This window comes from Saccopteryx bilineata, chromosome 11 (genome assembly GCF_036850765.1).
Source record: "Saccopteryx bilineata isolate mSacBil1 chromosome 11, mSacBil1_pri_phased_curated, whole genome shotgun sequence".
NCBI classification, from domain to species: Eukaryota; Metazoa; Chordata; class Mammalia; order Chiroptera; family Emballonuridae; genus Saccopteryx; species Saccopteryx bilineata.
The window spans coordinates 54028642-54050326 of record NC_089500.1 but is presented as its reverse complement, the minus strand read 5'-3'; the positions used below and the strand labels follow the sequence as shown (position 1 = coordinate 54050326).

Sequence of the window (21685 nt, the reverse complement as noted above, 5' to 3'; positions counted from 1 at the left end):
ATCCTCAGCACCCAGGCCAACTTTGCTCCAATGGAGCCTTGGCTGCAGGAGGGGAAGAGAGAGACAGAGAGGAAGGAGAGGGGGAGGGGTGGAAAAGCAGATGGGCGCTTCTCCTGTGTGCCCTGGCTGGGAATCGAACCCAGGATTCCTGCACACCAGGCCGACACTCTACCACTGAGCCAACTGGCCAGGGCCAGATCTTGATTACCTCTTGAAGTAGGCCTATAATGTTATAAATTTCTCTCTCAGGACTGCTTTCACTGTGTCAAATAGATTTTGGGTTGTTGTGTTCTCATTTTCATTTGTTTCTAGATAACATTTTATTTCTTGATTTCATTGTTGACACATTCATTGTTTAATAACATGCTACTTAGACTCCATGTGTTTGAATGTTTTTCAGTTTTTTATTCTAGTTGATTTCTGGTTTCATACCATTCTGGTCAGAGAAGATGCTTGATATGATTTCAGTCTTCTTGAATTTGTTGAGACTTCGTTTGTGTCCTAACATGTGGTCTATCTTTGAGAAAGTTCCATGTGCACTTGAGAAGAATGTATATTCTGCTGTTTTGGTGTGAAATGTGTAAATATTAAATCCATCTGATCAGTGTATTATTTAAAGTCACTGTTGCTTTGAATTTTTATTCAGAAGATCTATTCATTGGTGACAGTGGGGTGTTAAAATCCCCTCCTATAACTATAATATATTGCTGTCAGTCTCTTTCTCCATGTCCACCAAGATTTTCTTTATATATTTGGGAACTCTTATGTTGGGCACACATGTTTACAGGGGTTATAGCTTCTTACTATATTGTTAACTTCAGTATAATGTAGTGACCTTCTTTGTCTTTTGTTATGACCTTTGTTTTGAAGTCTGTCTTGTCTGATATAAGTATTGCTATCCCTGCTTTTTTATTTTATTTCCACTTACATGGAATATTTTTTCCATCCTTTCACTTTTATTCTATGTGTATGTTTTGTTCTGAGGAGGGTCTCTTGTACACAGCACATGTATGGGTCATGTTTTCTTATCCATTCAGCTACCCTATGTCTTTTGATTGGAGCATTTAGTCCATTTACTTTTGAGGTTATTATTGATATGTACTTATTTATTGCCATTTTATTATTCTTTAAACCTATAATTCTCTTTCTCTCAATTTGTTTTTTTCTTTCCTCTTCTTATAGCAGGCCTTTTAACATTTCTTGCAGTACTGGTTTAGTGGTAATGAGCTCCTTTAGCCTTTTTTTTTTTTTTTCTGCCTGGGAAGCTCTTTATTTCTCCTTCATTTTTAAATGATATCCTGGCTGAATAGAGTAGTCTTGGTTGTAGGTCTTTGATTTTCATCACTTTGAATATTTCATGCCAGTCCCTTCTGTCCTGGAGTGTTTCTGCTGAGAAATCACTGACAGCCTTAGGAGGGCTCCCGTGTAGGTAACCGACAGTCTCTGTCTTGCTACTTTTAGGATTCTCTCTTTGTCTTTAAGCTTTGTCATTTTTAGTATGATGTGTCTTTGTGTGGGTCTCTTTGCTTTCATCTTGATTGGGATTCTGGGCTTCTTAAACTTGTGTGACTTTTTCCTTCAGCAAGTTAGGGAAATTTTCCAACATCATTTCTTCAAACAGGTTCTCTCTCCTTCGTTCTTCCTCTTCTCCTTCTGGTACCCTTATAATGCTGATGTTGTTACATTTGTTGTTATCCCATAGCTTCTATAGACTTTCGTCAACTTTCTTAATTCTTTCTTATTGATAACGTGCTTGGGTGCTTACTGTTATCTTGTCCTCACTGGCTACTGATATCTTCTAATATATTCATCGTTTCAGATATTGTATTTGTCATTTTTGACTGGTTCTCTTTTTGGTTTCTGTGTCCTTTTTAATGCTGACTATCTCTTTAAATTCTCACTGAGATCATTCATTCTTCCCCTAACGTCGTTGAGCATCCTTATAACCATTGTTGGAAACTCTGCATCTGGTATCTTGGTTGCTTCCATTTCATTTAATTCTTTCCTGGAGATTTCTCTTGTTTTTCATTTGGAACATATTTCTTTGTCTCCCCATTTTTGTGTGCCTCTTTATGTTTGTCTCTGTGTACTAGGTAGATCTACTATAATCCCAAGCATGTTATGAGGGATTTCTGAGATAGGTGTCTTGTGGGCCTCAGTGCCACAGCCTTTTAGATCATCTGAGCTAGGTTATTCAGAAGTGATTCTTATGTGGGTTATGTGCCCTCTTTAGTTATAGTTGAGATTTGAGTGCTGTCGGCATATTTTTGGGTAGTGTTAATCCTCAGACTGGCTGATTATAATAAGGATAGACCTCATTCACCTTGTATGAGTCACTGTTCAGGGTTTGCTCCAAGTTGTTCCTGTCTGATTTCTGCCAGAGGTTCCCTATGGCTGTGCAATTTGTGTGTTTAATTGGGTCAAGCTGTGGTATGGTTTGAAGCCCACAGCTGGGTGCATTGATTTTGGGCCCTTTTGGTCAGGACTCCAGTGCTTGTTTTTTGTTGTTGTTGTTTTGTTTTGTTTTGTTTTTTTACAGAGACAGAGAGTCAGAGAGAGGGATAGATAGGAACAGACAGACAGGAACACAGAGAAAATAGAAGCATCAATCATTAGTTTTTCGTTTTGACACTGTAGTTGTTCATTGATTGCTTTCTCATATGTGCCTTGACCATGGGGCTACAGCCACCGAGTAACCCCTTGCTCAAACCAGCGACCTTGGGTCCAAGCTGGTGAGCTTTGCTCAAACCAGATGAGCTCGCGCTCAAGCTGGCGACCTCGGAGTCTCGAACCTTGGTCCTCCACATCCCAGTCCAATGCTCTATTCACTGCACCACCGCCTGGTCAGGCTCCAGTGCTGTTTGATGTCAGATGTTGTGTGTAACAAGCCTGGGCTACCTGTCCGGAGCTACCACTTTATTCCCTGTTTATGGCTGCGTCTACTAGGCCTGGGTATGTGTGGGAGGAACCAGGCTATGTTCCTGAATTGGCTTACTGTAGCTCTCAGTTAGAGGCAAGTTAATAGAAGTCCAAGGGTCCTTGAGATCAGTGTCCACCTGCTGGTTTCTCTGATTCTCCCTCCACCCCACCCTGGAGATTGCCTGGACTTCCTCCAGAGTCTCATGAAGAATGATTATAGAGTGGACCCAAGCTGGTCATGCCCCTCTGACAATTCCACAGGGCTCAAGATTGGTAGGACAGGGCAACCGGGTCTGCAGGACAGGGCCAGTGGGTCCTCCACTTGGGGGCACTGTGGTCAGGTGCTCATTGGGTAGAATATGGCCTCTACTCCTGAGCCATACCTCTCAGTCTCTGCCAGAGTCTGCAGCTGACCACAGGAGGAGTGCACCACAGGCTCAGGTTGGGTGCAGCCAGCTGTCCCCTCTGCAGGAGCAAACTTGGCAAAATGGGCCACCAGGGCATGGACAAACAGATCAAGAAGGTCTTTTGTTGGGCATAGCACTGCCTGAGTCATGGGAGGGGGCAGGCCACTCTCCTCTCCTTAGCTCTGTAGCCACTCCTGTACGATTGGAGGACTGGAGCCTCTGGGCGGGGGATGCACACTTTAGATGTCCCTGCTCCGAGAGATCAACGCAGCCCTCTGCTGGTGGTGGCACAGGCCCTCAGGCAGAGAGCGAGGTGCTCGTCTGCTGGCTCTTGAGTTGTGCCACCAGAAACCCAGACAGGAGGCTTTGAGGGGTCACAACACAGGTCCCAGCTCTGCACTGCTCCCTTCCCTCCACAGAACCAAATGGAACCCAGTGGATGGGGCCAGCTGGACCTGGGAATGAAAATCCAGGCAGCCCTCTGCTGGGGGTGGTCACAGGCCCTCAGGAGGGGAGGAAGCTGCCCCCCCAACTCCTCAGCTATGCTGCCAGAGAAAATGGCAAGGGAGTCTTCTGCTGGAGGAAAGACTGGCCTCGTTCTAAACCCATGGGATTCAATGACCTTCTGAGAGTCTGCCTATAGATTCTCCAGAAAAAGAGTGCACTTCAGACCCCTGTTGGATGCAGCCAGCAGTCCTCTTTGCTCAGCAACCTGTTTGGAGCTACAAGTCATCCACAGTTTTTGGCTGCCTCCACGGGGCCTGGGTGCACATGAGAAGGACCATGCTGTAACCCAGCATTGGCTTTTACCAGCACCAGGCCCAGGGGCGGGGCAGCAAAAGTCCCAAGGCACCTCAGGATCTGCTTCTGGGTGCCTTCGCCTGCTGGCTTCCTTTCAGGCTCAGTCACTGAAAGAGCTTCTGGTGGAGCCACGAGGATGGGGCGAGTGGATCTTCCACTGAGGGGAGGTGTCAGTCAGGCTTCAGGGGTGGTGGTGGGAGTAGCCTCCACCCGAGTCACAGGGCTCAGCCTGTCCCAGATTTTGCCTCCACTTCGGCAAGGGAAGCCTTTAGGAGTCAGACAAGCAGGACTCCAGAACCTGGAAGCTGGGTCTACCTGAAGCCGAGAGGGTCATTCTATTGAATCTCCTGAGAGGAGGAAGTGCTAGTCAGGTATGTAAGGCAGTGGGGGAAATGGCGTCCCCTCAAAGCCAGACAACTGAGTCACTGATAACCCCTGACTCGGCCCAGACCTCTACATGCTGGCCAAGGCAGATGACTCCTCCACAGAGTGGGATGAGAGAGATTCCGAGGGGGAGCGCAGTTGCTTCCCCCAGGCTGGTGCCACTGGGAGGGGAGTGTTCCACCCAAGAAAGATGGCGTCTGCGGTATCGGGGAATGACTCAGCACAGTGATCCTAGTGGCTGCCCCCCCATGTTTCTCCCCAGAGCCACAAAGCCCTGACTCTTGTAATGTGACTCTAGTCCACTCCACCCTCCCCCTCTTCTGGAGCCCAGGGTGAGTTTTCTGTGTTGGCCCTTTAAGAAGTTGTCTGCATCTCTGCAGAGTCCTGTCTCCTTCTGGCAGATAGAAACGGATGCTTTTTGCAGCCGGATATTTTGTGGGCACCTATTCCAGGCTCCGAGCTCTGGGATGGGTGGCCTGAATTGGGATTTAGGCCCTTCCTTTCTCAGAGGGAATTACCCCCACCTCTGGAATATCCCTCTGGAAGCTCAGCCACTGCCCTGAGGAGCAGGGCCAGCCTTTTATGTGTTTCTGCACTTCCTACAAGTTTGGATGTGGCTTCTTCTGTAAATCCTTGGATATACAACTCTTCATCTAGTCTTCAGGATAACTGACCTTTCATTTAGTTGTAACTCCATTTTGGTCCAGGGAGGGAGTGAGAGTAATAGTCACCTACTCTACCACCACCTTGGAATTTCTTGAGACTAAGTCATTTCTTAAAGTCACATAGTGAGCCATATCCAGAGCTGATGTGTTGCTTACCAGGCACACTGCCAATCTGGTGTAGAGAACAGTGACCAGGGGCGGGAAGTTGGGACAGCTGTGTTAGGTTTGCTTGCAGCTTTACCAGCTGCAAACACTTTGCTTGATCAGTGCGTGAGCACGTGGCAGAGGCATGTGTGCATAGCCTATATGAGGCTATGGGTGCTTCCGCTGGGCAGTGATTCTACCAGATCGCTCTCTTGCCACCATGAGTTGTGGTTTTCCTTGCTCCCTTGCCCTTACTGCGAGTAGCAGATTCTCCTTTATTTATTAGCTCTTTTATTTTGTTGTTTATTTGTGAGCCTCCAGTAAACGAGTATGGCCCAATACTTTCTGGCTTCGCAGTTTATCTACTGTCTGCCCGAATCCAATGTGAATCTGCCTGGCCTCGGTCACCAGGGTTACATTGGGCCAGGCGTGGGGTCAGGCACCGGCATGTGTGTTAGTTGGTGGACACTCTGGGCCATCATAGGGTCTTAGGCAGAAAGTTACTTTGTGAAGATGGTGCTTCAAGAAGATGAGAATGGCAAAAATCTTCCAAAAGAGTAAGAGTGAGAAGAGGCCAAGGAGAGGGAGATGGGCAGACGTCACCACCACACTCCTAGTGTGGAAGAATCGGGGCCTGGGCTGGACACTACACGAGAAGGAACCACCCAAATCTAGTATGTGTTTTAAAGTCAAATTAAACAACACAGGGACACAGATCAGGCACTGAGATAAAGAGATGAAATGAACCAAACAACTAAGGTGCCTCAATGAAGAATTGATGCTTCTCATCTCTCTCCCTTCCTGTCTGTCCCTCTCTCTGATTCTCTCTCTGTCTCTATCAAAAAGAGAGAGAGAGAGAGAGAGAGAGAGAGAGAGAGAGAGAGAGAAATTAAGTGAACCAACTGTGATTCCATGCAAAGTCTCAGCACTGTAGTCCAGAACCTCCTTAGGATACTAATGTGAAAGCACAGGGACCTAGAGTTTATCTAAGGAATGGGAAAACAGTGATGCTGTTGAAAGAATCGAAACTCTGGGGAAAAGATCCAATTTGGGGACAGGAGGTTAAGATGATGAATATAATATGGGACATTTTGAGTTCCAGACCCCTGCAGATTACACCAGTGAGTTTGGAACAGCTATTCCAGTGGGCAGAAATACACATGACAGCGAGTGCTCACCAAGCAGGTGACCGTCCGGAGAGAGTGGCAGGGCTAGAGGTCAGCAGGCCCGTGTAGGCAGTGCCAGGGCCGCGTTTGGAAAGGGTTACCCCGAAGAGATGCGGGGGGGGGGGCGGCGTCACGGAAGGCAAGCCCCAGGGGAGGTGCCTGTTTTCAGATGTGGGTCAAGGCTTCCTGGCTGGCTGTGGAATTGGGTTTTAGGGGATTTGAAAAAATTGTGTGTAGCCTGTATATATATTTTTTTCCTTAAGAGGAGGACTCAAAATAATAAACGTGTTTTGATTTTTTTTTGAAGGGAGCCACTATCCAAAAAGAATAGGAACCGCTGTTTTAGGAACATTAAGCACAGAATAGGAAATTTGTAGGGGGGCTCTGATCTGACAAGTTTCAAGTCTGGCACTGAACAAAAGTGAGAAAGTAAAAGGTGATTAAAAGGAAGTCGATGGTCTTATTAGGTTAAAAAAAGATTTCAAAAGGAAGAGACTCACTGTGGAGAAGACCAAAGATGGCATCAGGGGTTATGGAGGAGACGAGGCCACCGTTCCTGTGTCCTCGTCATCGAGTACATATGGACCCCCAGCCTTTATCCCTGGAAGAGTCCGTGGGGATTGTCTAGATTGGGAATAAAACCACCATTGGAGATGCTGTCTTCAAAAAGTGCTCCAGCCCTGGCCGGTTGGCTCAGCGGTAGAGTGTCGGCCTGGTGTGCGGGGGACCCGGGTTCAATTCCCGGCCAGGGCACATAGGAGAAGCACCCATTTGCTTCTCCACCCCCCCTCCTTCCTCTCTATCTCTCTCTTCCCCTCCCGCAGCCAACGCTCCATTGGAGCAAAGATGGCCCGGGCGCTGGGGATGGCTCCTTGGCCTCTGCCCCAGGTGCTAGAGTGGCTCTGGTCTTGTCAGAGCGACGCCCCGGAGGGGCAGAGCATCGCCCCCTAGTGGGCAGAGCGTTGCCCCTGGTGGGCGTGCCAGGTGGATCCCTGTCGGGCACATGCGGGAGTCTGTCTGACTGTCTCTCTCCATTTCCAGCTTCAGAAAAATACAAAAAAAAAAAAAAAAAGGCTCCTGCTACTGATGTTCCATCGCCATCGCTCCCCTCCAGGGAGCCCTGCAAAGGAGGCTGGGTAACTTTTTCATGTATACATTGTAGTCTTGATATTGACCTAACGAGATGCTCTTGAGGGCAAGGACCGCATCCTAAATTTCTGTCACTATCTTCACACTCCTATTTCCTAGCACCACGCTGGGTCCTCAAGAAGAATCTGATGGGTTGAAAGTGTGGGCCTTGTGATGGTTCAGTGTGTCGCTTTGACAGTAAAGCACTCCTCAGAAGGGAGTCCATTCAGGGGGCATCCCAGAGAGTGGCAGCAGCCAGGTTTACAGCTGTTACTTGCACCACATGAGAAATGGCATGCGGGGTGGTGGGGATTTGAAAAGGCAGTTTGGGGCCAGCGGGAACATGGGGAGGAAGGGTGTGTTTTGTGCCCTGTCCCCATGGGAGAAAAAGCACAGCAGACAGGGTCAGGGCCTGATGGAAATGGACTTGTGTGTCTTGGTGTGAGGGCCATTCACTGAGACTGAAGGGGGGTGGCTGTCTCTGACGGAAGACAAAGCAGGGCAAGGACAGTCCCTTTTGTCTGCCTCCATTGTCTGGGAGGAGGACCTCAGCTCTCCTCTGCTCTGTGTCACCTGTGAAGAGAAGCCAGCCCAGGCGGGGCCTTCTCACACTTCCAGAGCACGGGAGCTGGCCTTTAACCCTCGTCACTGGCTGTCTCTACAGGAGCAGTGTTTGTCAAAGCACAGCTGGGCTTTAAAACCATTGTGGTGGTTCTAAAATGAAAGTGCATAATTGTAGAAAGTTTATTAAACTTTTATTAGAAATGAATGGGTGTGTGCACACACTCAAGTTATGGTCGGTGTGAAGTGTATTTCTTACTCTGGATCATAGAAATATTTTATAGAACAGTATAGGTGTTTAAGAGCAGGGACTAAAATATCCTTATATCTTTTTACATCTTTGTAGCAAAGTATCTTGCCCAGAATAGGTGTCTGTCCTTTATGTGAGTGAGGAAATGAATGAATAATGGGAAGGTAAATTTTATGCAGTACCCTCCTGCCAGGTGTCCGTGGGCACATGGGGGCTGAATGTGACATATTATATGCGCATTATAGCATATATGCTCTATGTGACTCAGGTATGTTTGGTTCACACATGGGTACTTGTAGTTCTTATTTTCAAAAATGCTTTTTAAAGCAGTATGTATAAATCACACCAGCCTCAAGTAAGTGCTCCCTAAATGTCCATTAACTTTAAAAGATGGTGGTTGCCATCAGGAGGGGAGTGTTTTTGACAAATTCAGGGGATTGCTAACTAAGCATAGAAGTTGCTAACACAGAGCCCTCAAAAAAAGGGGGGGCAAATAAACCGCACTGTTAAAAAATGAGAGCCAGGCTGGAAACATGGTCCCCAGCGGACTGCATCAGTACAATCAGGCACACAGCTACAGGCTCAGCAAAATGGAAAACACCACCATTTGAAAAGATTTAAGGGAGCAGCATTCCCACTGAAGAAAATAAGGCCTGCTGAGCTCCATCCACGAGGACGCCAGGAAAAGTAGGTCGCTTGGGAAGTAAGTTGGGTAAAGCGATGGGGCCCATCTAAGAGCCGCACGCTGTCTGTCATCGTTCTTAGTCTTTGCCAAACTGCTGTGTCATTGCTAGAATTAACTCGCTCAGTGTCCTTCCATAACAAGGCCGTGGCTTTAGCTGTGGGAGGGACACTGTGCTCTCAGGATTCAGGGAACACCCACACATCAGCCTCCACACCAGCGGTGCTTTCCTGAAGCCGAAGCCGAGGTCGCTGGCCCCCGGACTCCTGCAGAGCCGCCATTCCCACAGAAAAGCAGACAGGTTCACTCAGCCATCTTGGTTGGGCGCAAACAGGTGGTACTTTCCTCTCTCGTAGAGCTTGCTCCCATCCAGGGGTCGTCAAACTTTTTATAAAAACCGCCCACTTTTGCAGTGCTGGTCAACCTGGTCCCTACCGCCCACTAGTGGGCGGTTCAGCTTTCATGGTGGGCCAATCGCAGTGCTGTTTGATTGCACAGTAGGGATCAGATTGACCAGCACTGCAAAAGTGGGCGGTTTTTATAAAAAATTTGAAGACCCAAGAAAAGTTTTTAAGGAGAGAATGAGAGAGAAACTCTGATATAACTCCAGGGTATGTTAAAGCTCATCACTGTACATTTAGAAAATCTGTAGCAAAGTTGGTGTTCTACTAAAGCTTAAAATATAATTTCCTTTTAGGGGACTAGATCTTGACTAATAATATTGAGTCATGGTCAAAGCCTTTAGATATTTTTCAATTCTGGAGGAAAAAAGTCTGCCTGTTAGATTTCATGAAACTTGCTCTTCTCTTTGTAAAAGGAAAGATGGGTTAAATAGAATTAGAATCTCTTTCCAAAAAGAATTTTCAGACAGATGGTAAAGCAAACTTGATGTCTCTGCCCCCGCTGTCTGAGGGAGACAGACTGACTGACGCGGAAGGTGACACGGAAGATGAGCAGCCCAGCTGCGCTGACGCTGCTCCTAGGGACACCTTGCTCACACTGGTCTCTGTACTCCTTGGTTTAACACATTATTTATTCCTACTTAAAAACCCAACCTACCTTTGCCGTGGATTTTTTTTTTTTTGCTAACAATACTAAGAAGAGGAAATGTGATCCTTTTTTCTTTAAATATTTTTTTATTTATTCATTTTAGAGAGGAGAGAGTGAGAGAGAGAGAGAGAGAGAGAGAAGAGGGGGGAGGAGCAGGAAGCATCAATTCCCATATGTGCCTTGACCAGGCAAGCCCAGGGTTTCGAACTGGCGACCTCAGTGTTCCAGGTCCACGCTTTACCCACTGCGCCACCACAAGTTAGGTGATCCTTTTTTTCATTTGTTCGCTCAGCAAAGGATATTTTTAACCTACGTAAACCATCGAAACAACACTCAGCCCTTGTGCTGTGAGCAGAAGTTCCTGGAGAATGTATTTTAAAAGGCCATCTCTCTCCACACACTTGACTTTGCCTGTGGGGACCCAGGGGTCCTCTTGGTGGCATGGTTTCCCACAGAAGATAGTGATGGAGGTACAGTGATATGTATGTCTTCAGCTAATTCTTGGTCCCTCTTTTCTATATATTTTAATTTCCCTTACAACATTTCTGCCCCTCTTTCTGTAAAAAAAAAGTCATTGCAAAAGAACCCTCCTTTAGAGCAGTGGCTCTGAACCAGGGCAATGTTGGCAACGTTTGGACAAGTTTCTGGTTGTCGCAGGGGGGTGTACTGCTGGCACCTGGCAGGTGGGGCACGGCTGCCGCTAACCACCCGCAGTACACAGGCGGCCACAGCACAGGGAGATGGGCCCAGCAGGCAGGGGGCGCTGGGGCTCAGAACCCTGCCCTGGACCGCTTCCCTCGATCCCTCCACGCCTCTCCCGGCCTGTGGGCAGGTGCTCGGGGTTTCACCTTGCAGCTCCTGCTGCCGCCGGCTCCCTGCCATGCTGGCGCTGAGCCTCCAGGCCTGCCGTGCCCCCCACAGCCTTCTGCAGCCGCCTCCCAGCTGTGTCAGGCCCAGCCCATGCACACACTGCCAGGTCTCTCTCAGGCTCTCTCTCTAACACTGCTGTCCTTGTCCTGGGCCCTACTCGCCCATTAGGATCAACTGAGGAGTCCAAAACTAGATGCTGCGCATTTGATCCCGGTTCACCTCTGTGGCCTGAGCCTTGTCTGCAGTGGTTTTTAAAGCTCTCCAGCTGGTTCCAAGGTGTGGTCAGGGTAGAGACCCAGGGGTGGCTCCAGAGCTCCCCGGGGCCTGCTGACAGAAGTACAAGGGCACCCCTGGAGGCCACAGCCCTCCGCCTGCCTTTCCCACCCCTCCCCTTCTGCTCTGCGGCTGTAGCAAGCTGGACTCGCCTACTGATGACACGGTCCTGCCGTGGCCCTGGGCCTGCGATGATCTGTGCCGAGAGCCAGCAGTCCCGTGCCAGCTACCGCCTCCTCCCTGGGGTGTGTTTGCTGAGCTCCCACCTGAGATGCCCTCTGTCCTCTCTAGAAGCCATTCTTGCATATTGGACCATGCACATGGTGACTAGTAAGTCATTCCTCCCTAGCCATTTTCCTCTCTCCTCCCACCACCAATCAAACCTTTAACTCATGTAAAGTTCGGGCTCAACCTGATCACAGGCCCAGCCTTCCCAGCACCCAGAAGAGCCTCACTTGGAGCCGTGGTCGGGACATACGGGACCAGAAGAGCAGCCTAGCAGGCATCCCCAAACTACAGCCCACGGGCCGCAATGCGGCCCCCTGAGGCCATTTATCCAGCCCCCACTGCACTTCTGGAAGGGGCACCTCTTTCATTGGTAGTCAGTGAGAGGACCACTGTATTTGGCAGCCCTCCAATGGTCTGAGGGACAGTGAACTGGACCCCTGTGTAAAAATTTTGGAGACCCCTGTAGGGAATGAGAGGACAGGATGAGCTCCCGATGTTCAGACATGCAGCAGACAGAGGGACCCATTAGGACCGAGGTGTCTATCGTCTTTGTGAACATGTGCATTTCTATGGCGCCTGTGAGGCACCCACCCTCCCAGGATGGCTGCCAATTCAATTCTGAGAGCCCATCATGAGGAGCAGCAAGCCTTGGAACCCGTTGGCCTGGGTTCGAATCCAGGCTCTGCCACTTCCTGGATAACCTTGTGTCTTGGCTTCTTTCTAAATCAGTGTCCCGGGTCCCAGAAACTCTGTAAGCACTGCTGTCACCTGCAGCAGTAACCATGCATCTGCCACTTGGCCATCAGTATTCCAAGGCTTCCCTCAGCTCCTTGGAAATAAGTTTCGTGTTTCTAGTCCACCTGGGAAACAGAAACTGTTATCTCAGCAAGCAGACTCGGCTCCCTGGATACATGGGCTGCCAGAGCTCTGGGCTCACAGGTGCAGTGGCTGGGAATTGTAAGAGCAGAGGAGGCCAGACGGGCGCACACTGACACTCCCAGATGTCCCTGTGGCTTAAAGGTGCCATTGTGTGGCAGCATAATGACTGGTTTGAAAGGATTCTTTTTTTTTTTTCTTCCTCATCATCTCACACTTTAAGATGATTGCCAGTGACTCATGATTAAATATTTTTGCAGAATCAGAGGTGAATATACTCATTGTCCCTAAGAAGATGCTCTGAAATCTTTATACTAGACAGGCTAAACACCGCTGTGAGTCTACGGAACAGGAACAGAGCTCGAAGACGGGCACACACAGGTGTCGGGGCTGAGGTTCGCCCTGTGGGTGTTGGCCCAGTTCGCTCTGTTAAGTGGAAATAAGCCAATCCTGTGCTATTCTCTTCTGCAAAGTGCGGGGAGGTGCCAAAGTCTGCTGATGTCTTCTGGAGCCCCTGACGGGAGCAGGCACTCCCAGAGCTGTCTGACTGCAGGACACGTGGGCACAAGGCCTGGGCTCTCTAGCCTTCCTGTGGGCCTTCCCAGGAGACAGGAACGAAACTCGTGTGTACACAGTTCAGTCCACACAAGAGGCCACGAGCCAAAAAGAAAGAAGAGACAAAAAATCAGCAAGACAGTTCCTCCTAGAAAGTCTTCGTCCCAGGATTCATTTCCCATTGCTTTCTAGCTTACCGTTTACCCCTGCTGTGGCAGTGCTGGACCTTGCCAGAAGTGGCTGGAACCCAGGGCTATTCTGGTTGTTAGGAATCTACATCTCATCACATTTGTCAGTCAGCTCCTCCAAAGTATCCCCTGGGAACACTCAGTGACTTCCTGAGCTTGTAGCCAGATCGTTGCCGGATCTCTATTATCAGAAGGAGTTTGGGGCATGTGTGGATGGAGAGAGAGGAAAAGGTAAGGCTGGGAAATTGAACCAAAGAAACCAGTTTTCCAGAATTCAGAGTTAGGAGTCAGGAAACTTCAGTTCCAAAACCATCGTTGGCACCTAATGGCCGTGATTGACCTTAAGTGAGTTATTAAGTCTCTTTGGGTTTCAGCTTCATAGTTATTTAAGTGGGTCCTTCACATAAATCCCGGAGTCCCTGTGGTGAGTCAGGCTTTGGGTGAGGAACTGGACACTCAGATAAATGAGATGGGACCTGACCCTCAGGTCTACCAGAAGGCCAGGTGGACATGTCCTTATCTTTGACAGACATTGTGGTAAGTGCCATGCACAGACCCCCTGGCCTCATCTCTTACCCACAGGGTGGACAGGAGAATCAGATGAGGGAAGGTTCTAGAATGCCAGAACTCCTCACAGATGGAGACTATCATTGTCATCATGTAGGTCAGCCTGGAAATAAGAAGGCAGTAAAGATACGAGGGGCTGATCTAATTTCTGAGCTGGAGAATGCTAATGTGACTTGATAGTAACTATTCAAATCCCAGGTGTTTGAGGGATTCAAAGAATGTTTTAGCCCAATGTTGAATTACTACAACCCAAGCCATTACTTCAGGTGCGTGTTTTAAACCAGGCTTTCATCTTGCACTGCAGGTAGCGGAGTTCATACAGTCTCTGCTGGGCTGTGAAGAGCATGCACAGTACTTCAAAAAAGAGGTAGGAAATGTAAAATTATATATCTATTTCTATACTTCTAGACCCAGAGGGGCTTTGTTTCCATTTACTTAAGTATAAATAAGAGCAGTTTGGGAGGCAAGAGAAGGAGGTCCCAGCAGGAAGGAGCGTGGCCGTCGACGGCACAGCAGGGCCGGCCGCTGTCTCTGGCTCGCGTAGGTGTGCCGTGCTTTAGCGCAGAATGCTGTGGTGCCCCGGCTCACACAGCGCGCTGAGGGAGCAGACTGTTTAACCACATTGATTAATTAATGCTCAGAGGTGTTGTGAAGCCTCTGCAATGTGACTTCGGGTGACATTGGGGGCAGAGAGGAATCCCACCATGTGACCGCCCCCAGAGGGGCGAGGGGTGTTGTCCACTCCAGAGTGGCGGTGGGGCCGTCCTGTGCAGCCCTGCACTGCAGCCGCTTCGGGAGAAACGCAGAGAAGCCACAAATGCCTCTGTGGGGTTTCTGCTTCCTGCTTCCTCTTGGCTACACACATACCGAACTGCTTAACATTTATCCTGGAATTAATATCCATAGCTCTAGGGGCGCCAGAAGAGACTGGGCCCGCTACAGAATGACAATGCAGATAACAACGACAGTTACTGTTTATCGTAGGCTTGCCACGTGCCAGGCCCTGTGCATCCCTGTCCAGTTGTTGCCCTCGGGTCCTCACAACTCTCTAGGGCGGCTCAGCGATGAGGACCCGAGGGCATCAGAAGGGCAGTCAGGGTGCAGCACGCATCCACCTGAGTCCAGAGCCCCCAGCACTGCTCTCAAACTCTAAGGAAACTGGATTCCTGGAGACTCTAGGGAGCGACACACACCCTCCCTCTCTAGAGGTTGGGCACACACGGCTCAGGGGAAGTACTCTGTGAGTTCGGGGTCCTGGATCCTCAGAACCCCGGCAAGCCCTGAGTTCCAGGGAACTCAGTATTGGATCACTGCGGTGCCAGTCTTGGCAGCTTCCAGTGGAAACCTGGGTTTTTCCTGGTTCCGCCTGAGCCCAGCACAGCTTGGGCCAGTTGGCCCAGCCTCACACTTGGGCCACTCTGCATCAAGCAACTACCTAAGACCCACCGTGCCCACAAGTTTCTTTGCAAGCCAAGTTACTCAAACCTGGCACTTAGGAATGGCAGTGTCACCGTGGGCACGTCCCTTAAATCTCTCTTACCTCTTCTGTATAAACACAGAGTTCTGTGAGGGGACCTTTAAGGATCAGGATTAGTGTGTCCACAGTACCTAGCCCAGCTCTTGCCCTAGAGCTGGGGCTTAATAAGTGGCAGTACTGGAGACCAAAGGGCCTCCTCTGGAGACCGAGGAGCCCTGCCTGTCATCCCCACGTCATCTCTTTGAAGCTGTGTGACCTCAGGCAAGTCAATAGGCTAATTAACCGTAGGTTTTTTTTTCTCACCCACCTTATGGGGTTGTTCAGATGATCAAACACATCGAGGAGATTAGACTATCACTCCATAAACATTAACTGTTATTGTCGTCACCATCGCCACCGCCGTTACTTATTCCTAGCACAAATAATATCTGGCCAGTGGATGTGGCCGGAACGTGCTGGAGCCGAGCCCAGGTCAGGGTATGGAAGCAGGGAACTTCTCTCCTCCGATCTGGGAAACACTCTCTCACCCCCAGGAAAGGTGTTCCCTTTCTAAATGGATGATTCTTCATCAGGCAACATCACACATGCACAGGAAGATTTTTAAAACTCTTTTAAAACTTTTAAACCCTCACCAGGGATCCCGGGTGATCCCTTCCTTCATCAATGAGACATCAGTACCACAGGTTTATATCATTCATTTAAGAGGGTTAGAAACATAGGACTAAGTTCATGAAAGAATGTTACCACAGAAAACACTTTCTTTTTTCTTTTCTTTTCTTTTTTTTTTTTTAAGTGAGCTGAGCGGAGACAGATTCCTCTTGTGTCCCAACCGGGATCCACCCCCGTCTGGGTTCAGCGCTCAAACCAATCGAGCCACTGGCTGCAGGAAGGGAAGAAGGAGAGAAGGGGGAGAAGGGGGGGGGGGAGAGAAGCAGATGGTCGCTTCTCCTGTGTGCCTTGATCAGGGATAGAACCCCGGGACATCGATACTCCGGGTCGACACTCTATCCACTGAGCCAGTGGCCAGGGCCAGAAAACCCTTTCATCCTGTCCTTCTAGTTCCAGAACCAGGACTCATTCCGAGCCAGTGTATGTAAATAGGTTACCTGGGTGTAGAACCTCCCACCCACAGGCTCCGGAGGCCAACCCCTGAGACAACACGGAGTTTCCTCTGGAAACTGTGGGAACACAGTCTGCACAGTGGCCACTGGCCGTCACATCAGTCTCAGGAACGCCGTTACATCTCAGAGCACAGGATGTCTTAAAAGCTAGTAAACAAACATTTATTTTATATGTATTTCTGCTTATTATAGCATTTATCATTGAAAAAAGTAACATACAGGAATCCTAAAAGAAGAAAATAAAAAACAAAACCAGGACTCCACCAGCCAAAGATAACTTCCCTTAACATTTTGTACAAAGATTTTAGGTAATTAACTACATATATGTAGACATGAAGTCATGCCCATTTAATTTGACAAATGAAAACTGAAATTTTTCTGTATCACCATATCATGTTTTGTTAACAATTCATGAAAATTTTCCCAAATCATTAAGTGTTTCATTGAGACATGAATTTTGGTCACTGCCAGGTGAGACCATAATCAGTTTACTTCTGCTGTTTCTCAAATGCTTGGTTTCTTTCAATAATTCACCATTATAAATAACACTAGAGTGCACTCACTGCACAGCGTTCTCTCAGGGACGATTCCTGGAGATTTATGTGGCAGATGAAAGTGAGTTATTTTTAAGGCCCTTGATACAAATTCAGGCCACGATATTCAAAATATAGCAATAGAAATCGAGCCCGGGGGCAGTAAGTGTATACTGAATTCCTGTTTAACAGAGTGAAAGCCTTTTTCACTCAACTTTGTCTTGGAGTCCTGGGGGCGTGGAGCTGAGTGACAGTTGGCACCAGGTGGCGCGGGATGGCCTCCTTCACTTGTCACTGAGCTTCGCAGGGAGGCCGAGAGCTCGGGTTCAGAGTCACACGGCTCAGCACCCAGGAGTCACCGGAGGGTAAACAGGCTCTCATGGCTTTTTTATTTTTCCTTCTATGTATTTATTTACATGCAGCAGATTGATGGTAAAGCCTTCCTGCTCCTGACCCAGACGGACATCGTCAAAGTGATGAAGATCAAACTGGGCCCAGCACTGAAGATTTATAACTCGATCCTCATGTTCAGGAGCTCCCTGGACCTCCCTGAGGAAGCGCCTGTCTCAGGCCAGGAAGCCAGGGGCTAAACGCACCGCCCGAGCACCACCGCCCTGGGACCCGCTTCTCTCAGCAATCAAGTCGGTCCGTGTTGATTCTGTTTCAATGTCCCCATTGTCATATCCGCATTCCTGGACTTTTTAAATGGCTGTGGCTTATGTGTTTAGATGTTTCTCATGACTGGTCCAGCGCCAGGGATGGGGGCCCTGGCACGTGTACAGTTTGTGACTGTCTTTACCTTCAGTAGAGGTCCTTTCTGCTCTGCTGTGTAGCCACAAACAGACCAAAGATGCCCGCACACACACCTCTGCTCTTCTCCCTCACTCTAAAAGAAGCCGTTTCCCATTTTGAAAGCATAAAACTCTCAAGTGGTAAAATAGTAGAAAATAGAATTCATCCGTCCATTGTTAACTTTCTCACCGGAGCATCTGAGCTCCGCTGCAGTTTGCCACCTGGGTGTGGTGCAGCTAGGAGGCAGAGGCCCAGGGCTTTAGAAAGATTTCATGAGATTTTCGTTTACTTTACTCAGGAAAGTGTGAATCTTTTAAAAAATAATACCAGTAAGCACATGTCTTCATGACTCATAATTCTTTTCATTCCATTGCCTGATTCCTGGGTGTGCTCATGGAGTCTCCTGAGGTGGCCCCCAGTGTCGCCTAACAACAGCCTAGGCCTATAGTAGAAGCGGCGAGACCCTCCTGAGGCCGCTCCACCAGCAGTGCCTGGCAGGCGGGGTGTGGAACTGCAGGGGGCCTCATCCTGACACTCACATTGACTTAGGGAGCCAGACAGCCACCTGCACAAAGTCCGCCCGGCTGCCATGCTGAGGGGCCTCCCAAACCTGGTTTATCCTGCTGTCTGTCTGTCTGTCTGTGTCACAAGGAGTTGTGCTGCATCCCAGCCTTGTGTCCATCTTTACTGGGACACATCATTAAAAGGGACAATCTCCCACCCACTGAGCTTGCTGTTATTTGAACGATTCTGGATTGTTATCAGACCTTCTTTGTTCTGTGCAAGCGACTGTACCTGGGACTTTCATTGTGTGGGGTCAGTCCAACTGTGTTGTTGTTGTTAGAGGAAGTGCTTTTAAAGACAAGTGCTTCTTCGCTGGCACGCTCCTATAGGAAGAGCTACAAATGCCCCATGAAGTGGAGTGCCATTGTTTTTCTTAGTGGGGAGAGAAAGAAATGGATAAAAGGGACTCAGGCCTGACCACACCCATTTGCTTCATCAAGAATCGTTTGCTTGCCCTGGCCGGTTAGCTCAGCGGTAGAGCATCAGCCTGGCGTGCGGGGGACCCGGGTTCAATTCCCGGCTAGAGCACATAGGAGAAGCGCCCATTTGCTTCTCCACCCCCCCTTCCTCTCTGTCTCTCTCTTCCCCTCCCGCAGCCAAGGCTCCATTGGAGCAAAGATGTCCCGGGCGCTGGGGATGGCTCCTTGGCCTCTGCCCCAGGTGCTAGAGTGGCTCTGGTCGCGGCAGAGCTATGCCCCAGAGGGGCAGAGCATTGCCCCCTGGTGGGCAGAGCGTCGCCCCTGGTGGGCGTGCCGGGTGGATCCCGGTCAGGCGCATGCGGGAGTCTGTCTGACTGTCTCTCCCCGTTTCCAGCTTCAGAAAAATACAAAAAAAGAGAATCATTTGCTTTAAGAAAATCGATTCTGCTTGGAGAGTTTCTCAAACTTTAGGTCGCGGGGGGAAAAAAGCTTTAAGTGATCTTTCAAATATTACATTTCTATAGATTCTTACACAGATGGAATTTTAATATATTGTCGGTCGATGTAAATTTTTGTTTTGTTGGAGCTTTGTTTCGTTTTTTGGGGTTTTTTTGTTGTTGTTCTATAGACTGCCATGTACAATTAAAATTCTTGCTTCTTCATGTTAAAATTTTAATATATTTTAAAAGATAATAAACAGATAAAATAAAATGTTCACCGCTCTGCCTTAATGAATATGATGCTATAGCCTGTTCCCGTGCCACAGCCCGGAGGCTGTTTCTTTCCCCCGTGGACAGAGAAAGCTCGCACCGCATGCTTCATCCAGCAAGGATGTCACCATGTGGGAGCCCTTGGGATAAGTTCTCTTAGGAAAGTAAATTTAGCTGTTAATAACTTGCAAGATTTAATTTTAAAAAATACTCAGAATTGGCCCTGGCTGGTTGGCTCAGTGGTAGAGCGTCGGCCTGGCGTGCGGGGGACCCGGGTTCGATTCCCGGCCAGGGCACATAGGAGAAGCACCCATTTGCTTCTCCACCCCCACCCCTCCTTCTTCTCTGTCTCTCTCTTCCCCTCCCGCAGCCAAGGCTCCATTGGAGCAAAGATGGCCTGGGTGCTGGGGATGGCTCCTTGGCCTCTGCCCCAGGCGCTAGAGTGGCTCTGGTCGCGGCAGAGCGACACCCCAGAGGGGCAGAGCATCACCCCCTGGTGGGCAGAGTATCGCCCCTGGTGGGCGTGCCGGGTGGATCCCGGTTGGGCACATGTGGGAGTCTGTCTGACTGTCTCTCCCCATTTCCAGCTTCAGAAAAATACAAAAAACAAAAACAAAAACTCAGAATTGCTCATTGTAGAGGCTCCATGGAAGACATGAGATTTGGGTTCGTATATTTAATACATTTCAGCAGAAGGATCTAACAGAACACATAATGCCAAACAAGCCCAGTTAAGGTTGAACTGCTGTGTTCCTAGAAGACTGCGAGGTCAGACAGAGCTTGATCCAGATATCCAGCTGCCTGCCCCACTCCTCACTCACCCAGCACCTCAACCACGACATAATCAAAAAGCAACTCGGATGACCCCACCCTCGTCTTCCTCACCTGAGTGAATGATACCATCATCACAGGAGCTGCCAGAAAACTACACTTGGCTTTCTTTATCAGTTTCCAGGCTATAAATTCCTCTTCCAGCAGCCCATCACTGAGCACAGACACAGGAAGAGAGTGCCTGTCAGTTTTCCTGCTGGCCGGCAGTGCTGGCCGCCGCGCCCTGAAGGCAGGCAGGCCTCACCCCTCCCTGCCTTAACTTCAGAGCTCCTCTCTTTTCTCCACACTCCCCTTTCACTTAGGCCCCTCTCATTCTTGTCAAAGCGGGTGCCTCTGACTGCAGTGATGTCTCCCACTTCCCCTTACCGTTCCTCAGTCATCCTTCTTGGCGCCTTAGCTGTTAGGCTCCCACTTACTTAATGGCCTGACAGCAGCTGTGCCTCCACCATACTGCCCCTCACTCTTCATTGTTATCACATGCTTGTCTCCCCTCACTGGTCTAGAGCAGGGGTCCCCAAACAATGGCCCGCGGGCCACATGCGGCCCCCTGAGGCCATTTATCCGGCCCCCGCCGCACTTCCGGAAGGGGCACCTCTTTCATTGGTGGTCAGTGAGAGGAGCATAGTTCCCATTGAAATACTGGTCAGTGTGTTGATTTAAATTGACTTGTTCTTTATTTTAAATATTGTATTTCTTCCCGTTTTGTTTTTTTACTTTAAAATAAGATATGTGCAGTGTGCATAAGGATTTGTTCATAGTTCTTTTTTTATAGTTCGGCCCTCCAACAGTCTGAGGGACAGTGAACTGGCCCCCTGTGTAAAAAGTTTGGGGACCCCTGGTCTAGAGCATCTGTGAAGACGAAGATCGCTGCCACCTTGTTATCTTCTCAAGAATTTGACAGTACCTTGTACTCAATAGCCACACAAGAAGTTATTTGTAGCATCGGTGAATGAAATAAACCAAACTGAAATCTAGATCTCAGCTCTGCAACTTCTTAAAGAAGCATAACTTCTCTGTAAAACAAAATAATTTGTACTCCAAGGCGTTTTTTAGTTTTATTTTGCAGATAGGTGCACGTATGTAAATGTAACTGGCATCACATACATGTAAGGTGTCTGGCACCTAATGGCAACGAGGCCCCGACTCAAATCCTGAGATTTGAGTGCCTATCCAGGTGCCTAACCTAGAGGTATTCCTAACCAGCCAGCAAAGACCAGCTTGCCCCATTCACTCATTTCTTTTGAAGTATTGAGTTTTGATTGCATTGTGTTTTGCCTCAGATCATTTTAAAGAATATTGTTTGTTCCTGTAACTACCAAGGCAGAAAAATATACTCTTGAATGTGAGGTGTTCCTATGAATATATTCTTAACAATTAAGAATATATTCTTCATGAATATTTTTTTCTTATAAATTCTTCTTAAACCTTATTATCCTTATAAATACTATCATAAGGAATATATTTGTTAATAGATCCTTGAATATTCAGAGAATTCTTATATAGCCTTCCCGTGAATAAATATAT

The 21685-nt window shown here is 48.5% G+C and overlaps 1 protein-coding gene across 3 annotated transcripts in view; it reads left to right on the top strand.

Moving 5' to 3' along the window:
- L3MBTL4 (L3MBTL histone methyl-lysine binding protein 4) overlaps window positions 1–19259 on the top strand; it is a 398557-nt gene extending 379298 nt beyond the window's left edge. For 2 of the 3 annotated variants that reach the window (XM_066247317.1, XM_066247315.1), the window contains exons 16-17: window positions 14019–14081; window positions 17268–19259. In XM_066247317.1, the coding sequence (XP_066103414.1) occupies window positions 14019–14081; window positions 17268–17435 (231 nt within the window). In that variant the 3' untranslated portion in view covers window positions 17436–19259. The remainder of the gene's footprint in view (window positions 1–14018; window positions 14082–17267) is intronic. The other variant, XM_066247318.1, reaches the window with a different exon arrangement.
- Window positions 19260–21685: the final 2426 nt, after the last annotated feature.